The sequence below is a fragment of the Anser anser genome (genome assembly GCF_964211835.1).
Source record: "Anser anser genome assembly, chromosome: 2".
NCBI classification, from domain to species: Eukaryota; Metazoa; Chordata; class Aves; order Anseriformes; family Anatidae; genus Anser; species Anser anser.
The window spans coordinates 158,027,047-158,044,295 of record NC_139721.1 but is presented as its reverse complement, the minus strand read 5'-3'; the positions used below and the strand labels follow the sequence as shown (position 1 = coordinate 158,044,295).

The following is a 17,249-nucleotide window of genomic DNA, read 5'->3' as shown; positions in this document are numbered from 1 at the left end:
AATATGTATGGGAGGCGGCTAGCTGGGGGGTTAAACACTGTGCGAGTTAGCTTTGGTTCAGTGAATTACGGGTTTCACTCCAGCCTTGCCAGGCGTTGATGCTTGGTGCAGGCTGCCGACGGGTCTGGTTTGGTTCAGGTGCTGGCCCCTTGCTTGCAGGTAGCTGCTGCTGCTGCGTTTTCGCTGCTCGGCACTCCTCTCTGCCTTTCCCACCGCGTTACACGTAAGCACAGTCCAAAGGCGAGCGGATGGGATGCTGTACATATTTCTGCTCTATAAACACATGCTTGTTTACATTTGTTTCGTTGCCGTTCTGAGTCTAATCCTACGCCGATGCCAGAGGGTATCAGCCGTGACTAACAAACCCTGAGGTGCTGCCATTTTGACCCCGTGTGCTGCTCGCCTTTCCATTTGTTTGTTTCTCTTCTGCCTTCCTGCTCGAGTATTTAACAAATTATTATTAAATATCTTCCAGGAGTTAAGAGGCTGACCTGGGAGTGATTCAAAGGAGCTGAGATGCACGAACATATGTTCTGGTTACTAACTCTGTTTGTTACTTCCCAGTTGCAGGCAAACTTCAGTGTTAAGTACTCGTTCTGCAGCGCTGCACGCATTATACACAGAACGAAAATGAAACACAACCCCTTTCCTTTTATTTTGCAAAAATAAGCCTTTTTATCCCCTGCAATTCTCTCCATTTTGATCGACTGCAGCACCTCGGTTGTAAGCTGCTGCTAATACTTGGAAAACCTCCCTAAAACAAACCCTCCGGAGTGCATGCAGTCGGTGCTGGCTGTCAGCACCTGGAAGAAGCTCACCCCGGCGGCTTTTACATCTCGAAGCTCCCAGCCCACGGCTGATCCAGCTCCACAAAGCCGTGACGTTGCGCTAGCGCCGTGCACGCATCAAATTCCTTTTTATCGGGAAAAAAAAAGACCGTTTTTGGATTCGCAGGCCACATCTGCCAGTGAACTTTGTGCAGTCTGCCTGCTTTTTTTTTTTTTTTTTTCTTTCCCTCCCCTTTTACTAGAAGAAAGGTTTGTTTGTTGGCCGCTGGCTCGGGGCGGGACAGGAATGCGATGCATGCCCAGACCGCGCAGTATTTCCTGTTGCTGCAGCCCTCTGCGCCGGGCACGGCTCCAGCACCGGAGCTCAGCCCTCGGTCGCACAGCGAAGAAAACGAGGCGGCTCCCGAAACGCCTCGAGTTTTATGGCGAGCGGATTTCTAACAGTGAATCTTTGTGGCGCGCTGGTGAGATGCGTCAGGTCGGAGGGTGTTGCTTCTCCGCTCTTTATAGGTTGCTGCGGCGGAGAGAAAACACAAAAAGCGAAGGCTCCGTTGTGTCACTGCAAAAAGTGGTGTTTATTTTGTAGCAGAGTACGTCTCCCAAATGCTTCCTGCGTAGTTCACATGGCTTCAGTTTTCCACCCAGTTAAAATGGCAGTAAGCTTTTGCCACTGGGGTTGTTTCCGCTTTATTTTTGCTCTGTTTTACTTTGCCCTTATGCTGCCTTGAAGTATCGCTTCTGCACTGCATGAATTTTGTGGTAAAAGAGAAATAGCGTGTGGTAGCAAAAGGAAAAACAGTTTGAGCTCCGTCAGTTCTGCCAAGGAACACTAAACTTCGCCATGTAGGTAGTGTGGAAGGGAGATGGGGGGGGGTTCTTCCTTTTAATATGATTTTGAAGTGGTTTTGGTCCATTGTACATGTGAAGTATATACACAGGTTTGTAGACATGAAACTGTTCTATATCCTTGTAGGGCCTTTTTCAGCGTGCTCAGCAGCTGGGTGAAAAGTGAGCGAGCGTGCAGGGTCAGTCCTCAGGTTGGTTCCTTGTTCTTGATCCCGTTAGGGTGGTGTGGATGGATGCAGGGACAGGACGGTGCCTGGCCCTGCTCAGGCTCCTCTCTAGCTCAGAGGAGAACTAAGGACAGGCCGTCTGGCCACATCCAGTCCTATTTCAACACCGTCCAGCTGTTTACGTGGGGGCAGAGGCACAGCAGCTCCCTAGCATGTTGTGCTGGAGGGGTCCTGAAGCCAAACGTCTCCTAACTTCTCCTCCAGCCTCTGTTCCTGGCTGCTCCTGTGGCAAGCAGTGCACACGCAGAGGAGAAAGCGCTAAGTGTCGGTGAGTTCCTTCCTGGAGCACAAGGAGACCTACTTCTCGGTCCTTCCACAATGAACATCTGCACATGCTGCTTCTCCAGGAGTTGGACTCGATGATCCTTACGGGTCCCTTCCAACTCGGGATATTCTATGATTCTGTGATTCAAGTTGGAAGTGGTCTCAGTGCAGCCGTCACCTTATCAGGCAGCAGGGTAGTGAAGGAGCCGGCCAAACTCTGCCCTGTGTAATGCCGACTTGGAGGTATTTCGCTGTAGTTCCGCAGGTGAAGTAGGTTTTTAAAACAGCTTTTTAACTTTCTGGCTTCCTTATTAAACGTGGATGCCCCCAAAGCAGTGGGTCTGTTCCGAAAGCCTTCCAGCAGAATGACTTTGAGGAGCTGGACGGATTTATTTTAATTTAGCATTTCCTGGTAGCAACATCTTTAATTTTTTTTTCTTTGAATGCTTGCAACACTGCAAGGCAGCATGGGTGTTTATCTTTAATTCATGGCTCAGATGAGAAGCTAAAGTATATGATACGAAGGATATAACATCATAAATATGTACATCCAACCGAACTAGTCTGCAGACTGTAGTGTACCAACTGTTTGACAGTTCGGGGATTCACTGTGGAAGCTGTCAGCTTTAGGGGCTGTCCTGAGGCTTGTCATGGTTTCTCTTCCCTCCTTGTCAGTTCAGAGTTGTCCAGTTGCTGTATTTAACCTTGAGGAGCTGCACCCGATGGCACATCGCAGCATTGTGCGGAGAAGACAACACTAAAAGAGTGACTTCTGAATTTCATTACTCTGGACCCTTAGGAAGCGAGATGTTTAATCCACCCACATTTGAGGAATGTAGCTAATAATTATTGTAAGGCAAAAGTTGTTTTGTTCCTTTAAGCTGCTGCAACCAAAATGTTTCCAAAGCATTGCTTGGTTAGGTGGAGAGCTGTTGGCTTCAGGCAGCTTTAGCTGTCTTGAATTAACATTCATCCTGATGCTTTTTCTCCTTGTATCCTAGGTAGTACACGAAAGTGTAATTTTACAGGACTTTCAAAGGATGGAAAGCACACTGCTATCCATTAGATAACTCCTCTCTGAATGAGATAAGCGGTTCTTGTGTACCTGTTTGATCTCAGCCTACAGGTGCAACTTCTGAGCTTGCTTCCCAGACCGTCATGGAACGGGTTAATGAAGCAGTGCTGTTCATTTCTTCTTAAAATTCCTCCTCCCTAAAGTGGGAGGCTTGCTGGGGGGGAGTTAAATGTTTTGTGGAAGAAAAATCTTCTCCAATCTAGCCTGGGATCCCTCCCTTCAAAGCAATACATTTTTGATGGAAAAAACAAAACCTGAAGTTTATTTAATTATGTATGGGGGTGGGGAGAGAGATTGCCAGCTTCAGTTGAAATGAAAATAATTCTGGAGTATATCATACTCGATCTAAACAGAGCAATTTACTTGGGTTTTGCTTGTTTGAAGGTTAAACCAGTTGTGGGTGGTTATTTCAGGTATGTGGCAGTGCTGTTACTGCTATATTTTCGGCAAGCTCGCATGGAAAATTAAATCTTTCAATGCTAATCTCTAAATGGCGTTTAAAACTAAAGTAGTCTGGGCATCATGTGCAGGTTTTGTGTCAAGTATTGTAAAGTAACATGTTTCCTGGTCAGCACCTTCCAAAAAATGGGAACTGGGGAAGCAGACAAAGCCAAGAGTTTGCTGCTGCTCTACTGATTCTAGCTTGAGCCCTGCAGGATATTAGAAAAAGGAAATGTTATAATAAATCTGGTTAAGGAGATTGAGAAATCAGGCATCTGTAAATTTAGAAGAAGCTTTCTTTTGAAGGGAGGCTTTGTTTAATACCACTTGATTCTTATTTGCATCCCTCCATTTTGTATGATAAACAACCTCGTTCGCGGAGGGCTCCTGATACGCAGATGTTCGTTTCATTGCATTTAGCGAGTTCGGCTGTAAACGCCCCGAAAGTCTCTTCATTACCCAGTTGATGTTCTTCAGGAAGACTGGCTATTGCATTCACTTCATTAGGAAAATCGCAGCGGTAATTAGATCCCTCGCAGGCTGCAGGGGGACGGACGGGGCCAGCAGCTCGCCAGGCTGCCCGCGGTGCCTCTCCGGAGCAGGCAGAGCGTTCGTGCACCGCAGCTGCCCGGCAATCTGGTTTTCGGTTTAATTGTATTTTGATAGCGACTTTCCAAGCATAAATCAACTCTATTTCACACAACCGCAGCGAAATTTGATGGGAGAAGCCTTGGACTGAACTTTTTTTTTAGAATGCAGTGTGTTTTCCTTATCATGTAACTCCTGTTGCTGTTGGGATTGTGTTTGGAGAGCAAAAGTGTAATGGCTCTGCCTCCCAAGGGCAGTTTGGGTCGTAGGAGATTTGCAGAGATGGCCTGGATTTCTTCTAAAAGCAAGCGTCTGTGTTATTCTCTACAATACCAGTTGTCTGATGTTTTTCTTCCGATTCTTGTATAGCCACCCAGCATGGTTGCATATCTTCTGTTTAGGCTTACGTGGTTGGAGGACTTTATTATAAAACTTGCCTTCGGTTTCCTTGAACCCTTCCCCATGGTCAGTAAAGCTGTGGGTTCACTGGGACTTGCCAGAAGACCTCGAGAAGCACAGCTGTTCAGACCATACGTGACTTCCAGCAGTTTGTGGGCAATTCATGAACGAGGTTACCTGCAAGCAGCATGCAGTGCCAAGGTTGGGAGCAGGGAGCTTTTTGTGAGAGCGAGGGCAGGGGAGCACCTGGGGATTGCAGGTGAGACATTTCTCGGGTTTGAAAGTGGAGATCTGCACCAGAAGGACTTGGCTTCCAGCAGCGAGAGCCATGCTCCCATTTCCAGCCCTCTGCAAAGTGTGGTATGTGCATGGTCCTGTTCTGCTGATGTCTCTTCTCTGCTCTGATGTCTTTTAAGTGTAGGTACACGTGAGTTTTTCTGCATCGGAAGAGATGAGAATTCTTGCCTTGTATTTGCAGTAGTGTCTGAAGCTTCTATTAATAAAGAGATCTTGGTGTTAATTGGATCTTCGGAAAAACCACACTAGCCCAACTCTCAGTTGTAGACGAACACAGATAAGATGTTAGGAATTACTAGAGTGCTACAAAGCTTTGTCTTGGTGTATAAATTCATGGTGCACTCTCCTTTCATCTGGGGCATTGCATGCGGTTCGAGTCCCAGAATATGAACTGGAGCAGGTACAAGGATGGGAAACAAGGAGGGTTAAGAAACAGCCTTCTTGCCACGGGATACTTCTGGCACTAGAAGTTGGTGTAAACTCAAAAGCGATGAGGCAGTGCTATGAAAAGGAATTTGTTGAGGGCTGTTAGGTACACCGTTGATGTCTTTTAGGTAGGGAAGTCACAGCGCCCCTGGGCTGCTGTTAAGGGAAAGCATCGCTCCAGTCTCGTGGCGTTTCGTTCTCCCACTCTTCTGCAGGGAGCTGCTGGTTCCATTACCTGCTTCTGCCGACAGTGAGCTGGTGCTGCTTCAGCTTGCCCGTTGGAGAACTGAGCACATGGCTCTCGTCTTCACTGCCTGGGCTTACCTACGGACTTTCTGAGAGTGCCGGTTACATCTTCTGCCGTTTACCTCTTCTCTTTAAGATTAGCTGGCATCCAGGGGTTCAGTTTTAATGCATCTTCACATTCTCAGGGTTATGGTTGTTACCCATATGGACCGTCAGCTCTTTGAAGATGCAAATTAGCATTTGGTTTGGTCCAGTGCAACTGGGAAAGGAGGCAGCATTGCACATCACAAAAAGCCGGGTAGTTGCTTGAAATGAGATGGCTTGCAAATCTTTTCTGTGTGCACACTGCCTGGGTAGGTTAATAGTGCGTGTCATGCACACAGCTTCAACACTTCCATGCTGTATTGCATCCAAAGTTACGCTTTCTTAAGTCATAGTAGAACCTTTAGACCAGTTGGTTTACATATACATCTTTAAAAATAACATCAAAATTAGTGGAAAGACCTATTGGAGACACCACTCTATCATGAACGGCAAGCGGCATTAAGGAACGTTTTTGCTAAGACAGGTATTTCACTAAGTAAAAGTGAGTGTGCAGATCTAAAATGATTTGACCAAGGAAAATAAGTATTCTTAAACAACTGGGACAAATCAGTAGCTTTCGTCCGAGACTTTTGAATATTGTTCCGAGTTTTTCCTCTGTTTATTGCCTCTTGCTGTCCTCTGCATAGAAAAGGTAGAAGTACTGCTCCTTGATGCCTCACGCTGTTCCTGTTGACCTGATACTCATCCGAGGCCCTAAGTTAGGAATTTAAGGATGCTGCTGCAGCTCGTCCCCGACCAACAGGCCGGCTGCAGACCCGAAGGATCCCCAGAGGGCACCGGCAGCTCCAGCATCCCCTTGCCACGTGCACGTTGCTGCAGCTGCGGTTGAATGCTGTAGCTGTCACTGGGCAGAATTCCTCTTGAAAAGTTGGGATTTTGCCCTGTAACCTCTTAATACTGCTCTTTGTGCATCCAGACATCCATGGTCTGATCCTTAGCGTATGAGACTCGAGGACTGTAGCGTGGTGTGGTTGAGGTAAATTTAATCCCTGCGTGCTGCTTGTGTTCAGTAACCCCTGAAGACAAAGCTCAGAAGTGTTCTGCAGCGTCCTTAGGCAGGCGTTTGGTAACTAGTTTTTCCTGCTGAACACCAACCTCTTCTTAACTTCACAGAGAGGTTTTCTGAAGACCTGCTTCAGTCCCAGCGTAGAGTATCAGCTGGGCTTCGTTGTACAGTGCAGGCTTGGCTTCTTATGCATAAAAATTGTTTGCAGAATGAAATTCAATATTACGTTCTTGTACCTTAAGAAGTCCGGGAGGAGAACAAATGATAAATGCTGCGTAAGGACATTCCTATTCTAAGCATTCAGCTTTGTTTAATTGCTGTCATATTTTTAAGTGAACGGACGGATCAGAGGAAAGCAAGGGAAAGTGAGTGGCTCACGGGTGTGGGATATCAAAATTATTCCCGTGAAACAGAGCTCAGTGCATCACAGATCTGCAGGTATTGATACAGACAGGGCAAGCGTAAACAAAATACAAATTATTTGGGGGCGTCATCGGCACTGGCTATAGGTAACAAGATGTACGGCATTGTACTCCCTGTCCTAATATCAGCGTATTTCAGTGGTTGAGGTCAGCGAGGAGTTTCTCCTTGCCTTGATGATATTGCAACGAACTTCTTTATGCCTGCAGGACAGATGTTCTTGAGTGCTGTTTGAAAAACCGGCTCAGAGCTGCATGGGGTGTCCGCGGGGATTTGTGGACGTGTTCCCACAGATTTGATGCAGACAGAGCATGACACTTCAAGAATAAGCCTTTTTCTGTAACGTGTAGGTACATCACAAATGGGTGGAGTTTTGCATATTTTTTTTCTGTTTGAGTACTGAAGAGCAGTGTTTAGATTAGCTGAAAAATGGTTTCAATTTACGAGTGTCTTCGCAGCAGTGCAACACTTCCTTAAACAGGCGCATGCACAAATCTCTGCCCTATGCTAACTTTATTCTGTTATCCAAGATTTTTAAAATGATGAAAGTTTATAAAACCTGTTTAGTGTTTGATATGGGAACAGTTCCAGAAAGTAGCTGAACTAGAGCTCTGCCTCCCTTAAAGGCAAAAATACATCAGCTAATACAGAAATACACACTACACGGAGAGCAGAACATCGCTGTCATCAGGCACCATGTGTCCGAGGTGTTTTGAGAAGACAAACGGTTGATGTCCAGCTTGTGCTGACTTTTCCAAATACTTTTGGAAACACAGACACAAATCTGATGTGGAAGTTCGCTCAAAATCTGCCTGGTGATGCTTCTTCATCCACGCACCCACACCCCTCCTGCTTCCAGACCGCCGTGGTTCCTCCAGGCAGGTTTCTCCGCTCCGTACAAAACTCCTGCAGAAATTTTCTTCTTGTATTTAGGCACGTTGCCAGTTGCCTCGATTGCACTTGGTCTCTTTGTAGTATTGGGAAGAAAGGAGGTGTATGTGTTGGTTCCCTCTTAATTCGACAGAGGAGGCAAGGTAGGGAGCTAGGTATGGAAGCATCTTCGTAGGGGACTTCCTAAGGGTGTCAGCCCCTCACTTTGGGGTGGGGGGTGTTGTGTTTCTTCCAAGATAAATAAGCTGTATTTTATATTTATATATTTTTATATACCTTTTCAAGGTTTCTTCCACGGTCATGTTTTGGTCGGAGGACTTGGTGAAGATCTAAAACCATAACTGGGTTTTCCTTCCCTGAGCTCACTCTCACGGCGTGATCAGCAGGAGCAAATTAAACACACGTAGTCATCCTCTGGCAAGCTGAAATGTAACACGCTCACGTGCTGCCCGTGAAGAAGGCTGGGTTGTTTGCTTTCGCAGTCTCTTCATCCAGCTTTAGATGCGTAGCTGGGAATAGAAACAAAAAATAACTTGTTCGGGCTTGCTTGCATATATTTTAAATGAAATCATCCGTAGACTCTAAAAATGAAGCAATTAATCCCTATAGGCTCAGGTATTTCTCTGCTTAATGGAAAGGGTGAGCTGGTCCCAGCCAGCTCGGGGCAGGTGGTGGGAGCGCCTGTCCCAGGAGGATTTGGGTTTGCGCGGTGTTCTCGGAGCCGGTGCTGGGAAGGCAGGTAGTTTGTAACTACCTAATCCTACCGTCTTACTAACTAGTTTGTACGATGGCCGTGGCGTGGCTGTCTCTCATTGTGTGACCGTGTGGTGCAGCGTGGTGTAGTTGAACATCAAAGAAGGGCCTCGTGGAGGTGCAAGATCAAAGTGGTACCCACAGCTGGACGCCGAATCCAGTGGGTATTGCACTGCAGCGTGGCAAACGAGAACTTCTGGCTAACAACAGTTCATCAAATATTTGATGATCAAATCGGGCATTATTAAAATGCTCTAAAGCCTTTTCTGAACTCCTTTTTTTAATTTATTTTAATGTTTTGTTCGAGGTCTGATTGAGTCCTAGGGGAATCACTAGGTGTCTTGTGTGTATTTCTTTCTCTGCAACGTTACCCTTTTCTACAACTTCTGGTCTTAAAAAAGGCTACTCTTGCTTTCATTGAGCTGTGTGTAACTTTTTCTTTTACCTGTTTGATTTTTTTAAACCCTAGTAGAGCAATAAGCTAGTGAAACAGGAGTCCTGGCCTTTCTTTTCGCTCAGCGACACCCTCCCGCCCTGATCCTGCAGCTCCCAGGACTAGTTTTTGTCAATATGACAAAACCTGTGATTCTGCAGAGATCCAAGTTGTTAGTAACACACCGTGTGCGACTTTGACGAGCAAAGAGTGCATTGAAATAGAGGGAGGGGGTCTCAACATGATGGAAAACTTCTGTGGGCTTATCTTAAGGCTCGAGAAGAACTTGGGTAATAACCATGCCTCTTAAATTCAGTTGTTGTATGTATGGAAAAATAGGTCTGTTACATGAATTTATTTCTATTGTGTTTTTTCTCCTAGTGTCCCAGTGTAATATCAGCTTGAAGAAGCAAAGGAGTCGAAGTATCTTTAGCACCTTATTCTGCTGCTTTCGTGACTACAATGTCGAACCACCATCTACCAATAGCACCAGTGCTCTTCCTCCTTTGGTGGAGGAGAATGGAGGACTTCAGAAGGTCAGGCTTTTATCTTATTTACCTGTCGTATAAGGTCTTCTGTAACCAAGGTTTAACTATGAACTTCTAAAAGTTTGTCTCAACAGGTTTCCCTCGTGGGTAACCGTAATGAGTTACTGAGAAGCTGAACGTTTTCACGATGAATTGCTAACAGCATTCATACAGCTGCGACTTAAAACTAACTTACCATGAAGGGTATTGGCACTATATATTTTATATGCAAATAACACTAAAAACCTGAGTAAGGCATTCTAAAAATGTAGACTTCTCATAATGCTCCAGATGCTGAGTTGTCTCCTAGCTTTGGTTCTCTTTCACAAATAAAGGAAGATGGGAGGATTTCTGAATGGAGCGTAGTGGAGCTGCTTTGAATGTCAATTGAAATAAATCCCAGGGACATAAAAATGATCCAAAAAGGGGGAGAACTGTTAATTGTTTTGACTTTTTTTAACCACTTCACCTGCATTTAATGCGTGCTGAGTCCAGAGGTATCAGCTTTTGCTCTTTTGGCTAGGTTGTTAATAGTTTTGTTTAGCTAAGAAGTCGATTTAATTTAAACTTTCAGCACTTCAAAGCATTGTGTGTTAAGAGCAGCAGATTACGCTCATTAAGTTTTAGTGATTAAACTGCTTTGACATACCATAAAATCAACACAAATAATTTTCAATGTCCTCTTTCAATCCGATGATATTGAGCAGATTTGCATTAAGTTGCTGATGGATTTCAGTTCAGTGCAAGCGTAGGAGTACCATTGTTCCCATGCTGTGGTGTATTTCAGCACTCTCACACCCGAAACTGAAAAGTCTTTCCCCTCCAGTTTTTGAGGACTTGAAGGGATTGCAAGAATAGATGTATCCATGATGAGGAATAATAACAAAAATAAAGAAGTTTCCATCTTTTCACCCTTCTGCTCTTCATACTAATTTTTCATATTTGATGCAGCTGATTTCTTGCCTACTTGGCTCATATCTTTGGGGTTTCTTTTGGAATTCTGGTGTTGATGTTTGAATTCTGTAAAGCTCAGGAGAGAGCACACAGGATCTGTGGAGGAAGAGAGGAAAGAAGAGCAAATTAAGCGTCAGAGACCAGAAATACACTGGCAGGGTAAAAGTGCGCTGAAAATTTCTCTGTCAAGAGGAGGAATTGTGTGTGTATTTTAAAACTTTTTTTTCCTAGCCAAGATGAAGTGAGGGAAATCTAGCTTGGATAGGCTGAAGGAAAAGTTAAGTATTGTGTAGCATGTTCACCTGAAAAAGAAAACAGATAGAAAACTAGTGAAGTTTCCTTTTGTCCTATGCTGGTGAATGGAAAGAGGTACAAGTGACAGTAACAGCAAAATTGAAATAAGAGAAAATCAGAGAAAGAAAAAATTGTTTAAAGAATAATAATAAAAAAAAAATCTTTGGAAAATTTTAATCAAAATGTTCTGGAATCCAAATTTTTCAGAGTACATTTCGTAAAACACGTAATTACTGTCTAAATGTTTCTTACACCTTGAGCAAGTGATTGCATGTGTTTACACAAGTTTCCATCCTCACGCTGTACCACCTTAGTGAGTGATTTGGAGTTGTGCAATCCTTGTGTGAGTCCAAAACACAAATCACCGAATTGAGAGAATTGCCAAAGTACAACTTAATTGGGCAGAAAAGTCCAATTAATATGATAAAAAGAATTACTCATGAGTGCAGTTTCTTCAGATACAATGAACACTCCGATATGAACAGTTTCTGTAGAAAGAAACAAGGGTAGCTAAGCTTTTGGGTAGTTTTTAAGTGAGCGCAGATAGGTTCTGTAGCATTTTCATTTTAAATGCAGTTCTGCAGGCTAATAAGCTTTATGTTCCTTTCTATGCTGCTTTTATTTTCAGTGCTAACGTGGTTAGTATAAGTGAGAAATTCTTTTAAAGACAGAAAAGCAGCACTGGTGGATATACTTGAATATTCTCACTCGTCAGGCCTGTGCTTTCTACCAGGAGAGCTGTGGTCCAGATCTGTGCAGGAGGCTTGGGTCTGATTGAGTTACAGTGAGCATCTTACTTAGATTTGGAGGTGGTGTGGAAGTTGGAGGAAAGTACATGCAGCATGGGCATCAGCTTCTATATCAGTGAAATTAAGCATCCGAAAAGGACTAAATGAGCAGCTATAGAAAAGAAGGGAGAGCTTTACAACGCACTACTTAAACTCTTCTGCTGTTTGTTTAAAGATCTTGTTGCATTCATCTGCCTGCCAGCTTAGAAGAGTTTAAATTCTGTTGGGCTGCTGTTCAGATGGTCACTTCATTACATCTGCTATCACTCTTGTGTTATTGTATTAATTATTGATCCATCACAGGTGACCACTGACCATGGTGCAATTGGGTCCTGTAACCTTTCCCTTCAAAACTGGGAAAATGAAATTGCACAATGATGTTATATAGTTAGAAACTGGAGTATAAAATTGCTTGGATGTACTTTCCTTCTGCCTTTACTGTTCAATGGAACCGTTATATGGAAACCAGTGATAAAGACTGGAGGGGAAGGAAAGAAACCAAGAGAACTTCTGCTGGTTTCACAGAAATTCAGCGTTCTGCATTGCTTCTGGCACATTTTTAACTTGGTGTGACAAGCTTACTTCCTTCTAATTAGGAGTCTCCATTCTTTCGATGTTAACCTGTCGTAACGGAAGGGAAGCAGCGAAGAGTTATTTTATAAAGCAATTGAAAACAGAGTTGTGAGATTTTGTTCTGAGTAATTGTGCTGAGATTTTTTTTTCTTGCTGTGTTAGGAAAAAAAAAAAGAGTTGAAATGAAATGAAATCAGTGCTTCATTTAGTGTTTTACCAAATAATGTGACTTGATTATGTGTGGCAAGTTAAATGGCATGTCACTTCTCCATAGGATTGGAAAAAGCACCGAATTGAGCATGGTTTTGAATACAAGAGTTTTACAGCACTGACTTTGCTCCATTAGAAAAGAATAAAAAGCCCAAAAACTTCTTTAAGTATTGAGTTCACTTTCCAAAACCTCTACTCACAGAGCAGCTGCTTGTCCAAGCGTGACTCTAATACTGGAAGTGAATGGTCCGCTCTGTCTCTAAAGTTTCGATACAACATTTTTCAATAATAACTTGTATTTACTGAAACTATTGTATGCTTGTTTTCCTTAAAACGCGGCAGCTTTTTAATGCAGCCCAAAGATAAGCTCTAAGATGGAATATCTGTTACAGTGGGTATATCGGCCTGTCTGCAGCTCGGGTGCCGAGTGCGGTGTGTCATTGGGAGCACACAATGTTCAGCCTCCTGAAATCCTGGCTAATTTTTTCCTGCCTTCTCAGCAGCAGGCAGCTCGCCAAGACCTTCCAGCCAGCTTTTTTGGGGCAGCAGTGTTGGGAGGGAGGCAGCGGTTTTTGTTTTCTTCTGAGCAATCTCAATTTCTGTTCCGCAGCGAGCAGTCTGACTCAAATGTGTAATTGCTGGGCATGCTGCTGGATTAAGTTTTATTCTGACCAGGTTTGTTACCTGACTTCTGAAGCATCTGCAGGCTTCAAGGAGAGATCTAACCAGGGAAAAGTGGGAAAAGTTCGGTGCAAACGGGCTCTCTTCCCTCCCCTTTCAGTCCTGGTGGCTGCGGAGCTCTGGCGCCTCTCGGCACTCGGCCATTTCTCCCACAGCCCAGTTCCACTGCAGTAATCTCTGCTTTTCTTTCACAGTTGGATACAGATCGGGCACATGGCTCGTGTTCAGCAAGATGAAGCGTGAATGAGGAAAGGGCTTTTTTATACTTGCTGGATTAGGGGAGAAGGTCTTGATCCGCTCTCAGTGGAGAAGAAGACGGAATTAGAAGAAGGTTTATTCTGGGGGCAGCAGCTGCCCCTACTGCTTTCCCTGTTACAGGAGAGAAGCCAGAAAGGTCAAGTCCTTGAATTTCCACCTCAGCCATCCCAACCACTACAAACGTTAGGTGTCTTTCTCCCCACTGCTTTCCGCTGCAGGGTGCTGCCATCTCCAAGGAGATGCTGGAAAACTGTTTTGATGACCTATTGTCATGTCTCCGAAACTTCTGCTTTAGGGATCGCTATTTATAACACACTTGAAAGTGCAGGGCAAAGGATCTTCTCTGTCTCACGTGAATATGGTTCACCGGAGTGAGAAAAACAGAGCTTGTAGGGAACGTGTTCTTTAGATCTGAAGTAGTATCTGCTTCATCCAGAAGACATAAAGGAGCAAGATGTGTGTGGACTCTGATGGGGAGACCTAACAGCACGCTTGCTGAACAGATGTGGAACCAGTCTCATTCCCCAGTGTGGAAGAAGAAAAGTGAGATAAATATAAATAACAGTACTTTTTTCTTCTGCTTAACCCTTGCTATCAGAGCTGGAAACTCCTACTGTCTGATTCCACCGGTCGTCATCAGCGTGCAGTATGATGGATCTATTTAGAAAATAAGAAAATCTCCACGCAGATACGTTTGGTTTCTCTTTCTCTGCCTCTTCATTTGAACCTTGTCCTTTGCCTTCCAGAGGTCTTCTATATTAAGAGAGAAAGCGCTGTGATCCAAGTCAGTGAAAGATTCGAATAGGTTAAGGATGGTAATATATTAACTATCAACAGCCTAGCATAAACTTGGGTTGAAGAAATCAATATGATGAATCGTTCATTTGATCAGCTTCTTCTATGAATAGGTTGTTCTTTAAAACAAAACATCTCCTTCTCTTTGAACGCAGACTGTTCTCAAACAAGCAAAATACTGTGGTTTGTCACTTGGCAATCATCGATCCCCTGTGCTGCCTTAGCACTGCATCTCAAACTGAAACTACATGGCTCAGGGAAAGGGTGAGATTTATCACCGCATGTATCGTGACACGAAAAACACAGGTTTCAGTGGCTGGACAAATCAGTTCCTGGATATCTTAGTTACACAATGGGGGAATTTTGGCATTTCAGCAGCTTTGTCCTATTACCAGCATCAGAAGCTCATGGAAAAACTTCAGCAAATGCAGTCATCTGTCATCTATTTCAAACGACAGCATTATGACCTACTTCCCTTCCTGTTCCAAGGCATCAGGAAATGAGGCAGGACATTTTTTAAAGTTTCCCACAGCAGTTTAGTTTTTAAAAAGCATTTGTCTGTTCATGGCCATTTACACTTTACCGGCAGACTCTTAGGTCTATCTCTCTGCTTGTTTTTCCAAGTGTCGTCATAACCATTTTGATTTTTGTATATGTACTTCTAGTGTTCCATCTAGGGAATTCAATTGTTTTCCTCAAGAACTTTATGATATAATAAATTCTGCAAGAAAAATACAGCAAAGAGTGATTCAAGGGCTTTATCAGCTTGATTCTAGATTCTCATGGAAGGCAGGCTTATAGCAACACCGTAGAGTGCAGCTCTTGTTTCACGAGATTGCCAAAACAAAAAGCAAGTTACATCGCCACGAGTGCCTCTGGGAGTTTGTGGGAAAACCTGATGAGATACACGGCTATTTTTGTGCCCACAATTAAGATAATCTTTTACCGTATGCCTCTACCTCTCATACTGCTTTATCTGTTGACAGAAGAGAAGCCCCAGTTGTATTTTAGTCTAACAGTGAGTGAAGGAAAAAAAACCAACAACAAAACAACCCTCAGGTTCGCGATCGGTGCTCTGCCTACATAACCATATCCTTGATAACAGTCTGATCCCAGGCCAGCTGATCTGACTGGCACCTACTCACATTCACTCCTTTCTCAGATGGCACGTGAACTCAAGATGACATCCTGCTCTGTGGATATATGTGAATATGCTGAATTACCGTTTTCTTTTTTTTATTTCTGTAGTTATCTTGAGGATAGTTCGAAATAACTAAAATAACTAATCTTATTGTTTGCCTTTTTTTTTTTTTTTTAAGTCTGGTGCTTTTTACTAAAGGAAACATTTTGATAGTTCACCTAGTGTCTGTCTGTTCGTCAGCTGCTTCAGCAGCTTGTCTGGGATTTGGTCAAAGGTCAATAAAAATCTGCTATTTTAGCAATAAAAGGTATGTAAAAATAGCACGGAGTTCTTTTCATTTGTCATTCATATTTTTATTTGTCAACTCTGTGAGGTTCCAACACAAGCGAGCACAAGACCTTTTCAGCCAGAAGAGGATGTTCAATGTTGAAAGCAGTCCTTTTGATAAATAGTCTTCTGGTAGTCAGTACCATTGCTTTCCAAGTAATTAGAAAGAAAAAAAATCATTTCTACATTAGCAACAGTTGGTCAGCTTCTTTTTTTATGTGCAGTGCCCACCAGAAAACAAATCTCTTTGAGAGAGAGAGAGAGAGAGAGAGAGAGAAATGCATGATTAGAAAACACAATTCCTGCTTCCCACATCTCTTTCACATTAAGTCGATGACCTCGCGATCAACCTTTCTGCATTTGGAGGCTGTAAAAGGAAGTGTCTTTTGCCTTAGTATGTCAGGTCCCTGGATGAGAAGAAAGCGTCAAGTTGGCCAAGGTCCCGACTGTCATCTTGCTTTTTTCCCAGTGCTTCCAAGCACACTGGAAAAAAAATAAGATTATGAGAAGAGCATTGATACTGCTGCCTCTTTCTGGCTGAAGAAAGTGGGATTCCTCGGTTTTGTCATCATCCATCCGTCCATCTTGGCCTTTTTGCTGTTGTGTAATTGAAAATGATGTTTTTTCTGAGGCCGTCATCTCAAGTCAGGTTAACTTCAACAAGTGGGCTTCTGCCCTGCTACCAAGGTCTGGCTGAGCCTCTTGCTGCTGCTGCTGTGAAACGAGACAGATATACCCACTAGTAGACCTTAAAGCTGAAAAAGTTGCAGTAAATACAGGTACTTTCTTATTATCATCTCTTTTAATCATAGCATGGGTTTTACCAGTCCAGTCTCCTACAAATCATGAATAGCGATATACTAACCAATCGTTTTAGCAACTAAAATACAAGATCCTGTTTTTTGTTTGTTTTTTTTTTTACCCTGGTTTCTTGAATACTTTGAACTTTTGTTTTAAAATGTTTGAGTGCTACATTTACTGCTTCAGACCTTTGTTCTACCCTTTAAAAGCCATTACCCTTACAGTGATTTTTTTTCTTTTTCCCCAGGGTGACCAGATGCAGGTCATGCCTATACCAAGTGTATGTATTTTTATCCCTTTTTCTTTTAATAATTTTCATAACTTTTACTTTGAGTCATCTTATGTTGCAGTCTAACAGGTCTGTTTTGTGTTGCATGTTAACAAAAGGATTTTGTGTTGTCTGCGATGTATACTCAGAGATGAATTGATCTGCACATGTTGTACACAGACTAAAAGAAGAGTTTGGGTTTTACATGGTTTTCATCTTGCACCTCAGTTAAATTTGTTTCTGACATTTTAGCATTTTAAAAATGCGTGTAGTAGTCTGACAATTGAAGCTGCTTATTTCAATAGTGACAAAAGCTGACTCAGTGGAACATATTTACAAAAAATCCTTCCTCTTATTTTTCCAAATATTCGAGTTGGAAAAGAGGAGGTAGGAGCTCCATAATTTGTGTTGAAACAAGCCATTTTAG

General features: G+C 43.3%; 1 protein-coding gene across 3 annotated transcripts in view; it reads left to right on the top strand.

Moving 5' to 3' along the window:
* Positions 1–17,249, top strand: part of CTDSPL (CTD small phosphatase like) — a 78,463-nt gene that overhangs the window by 34,682 nt on the left and 26,532 nt on the right. Inside the window, exons 2-3 of one of the 3 annotated variants that reach the window (XM_083825461.1) lie at positions 9,587–9,741; positions 16,802–16,834. In XM_083825461.1, coding sequence (XP_083681587.1) covers positions 9,587–9,741; positions 16,802–16,834 — 188 coding nt within the window. Of the gene's footprint in view, positions 1–9,586; positions 9,769–16,801; positions 16,835–17,249 lie in introns of all 3 variants that reach the window. The other 2 variants (XM_083825463.1, XM_083825462.1) reach the window with 2 other exon arrangements.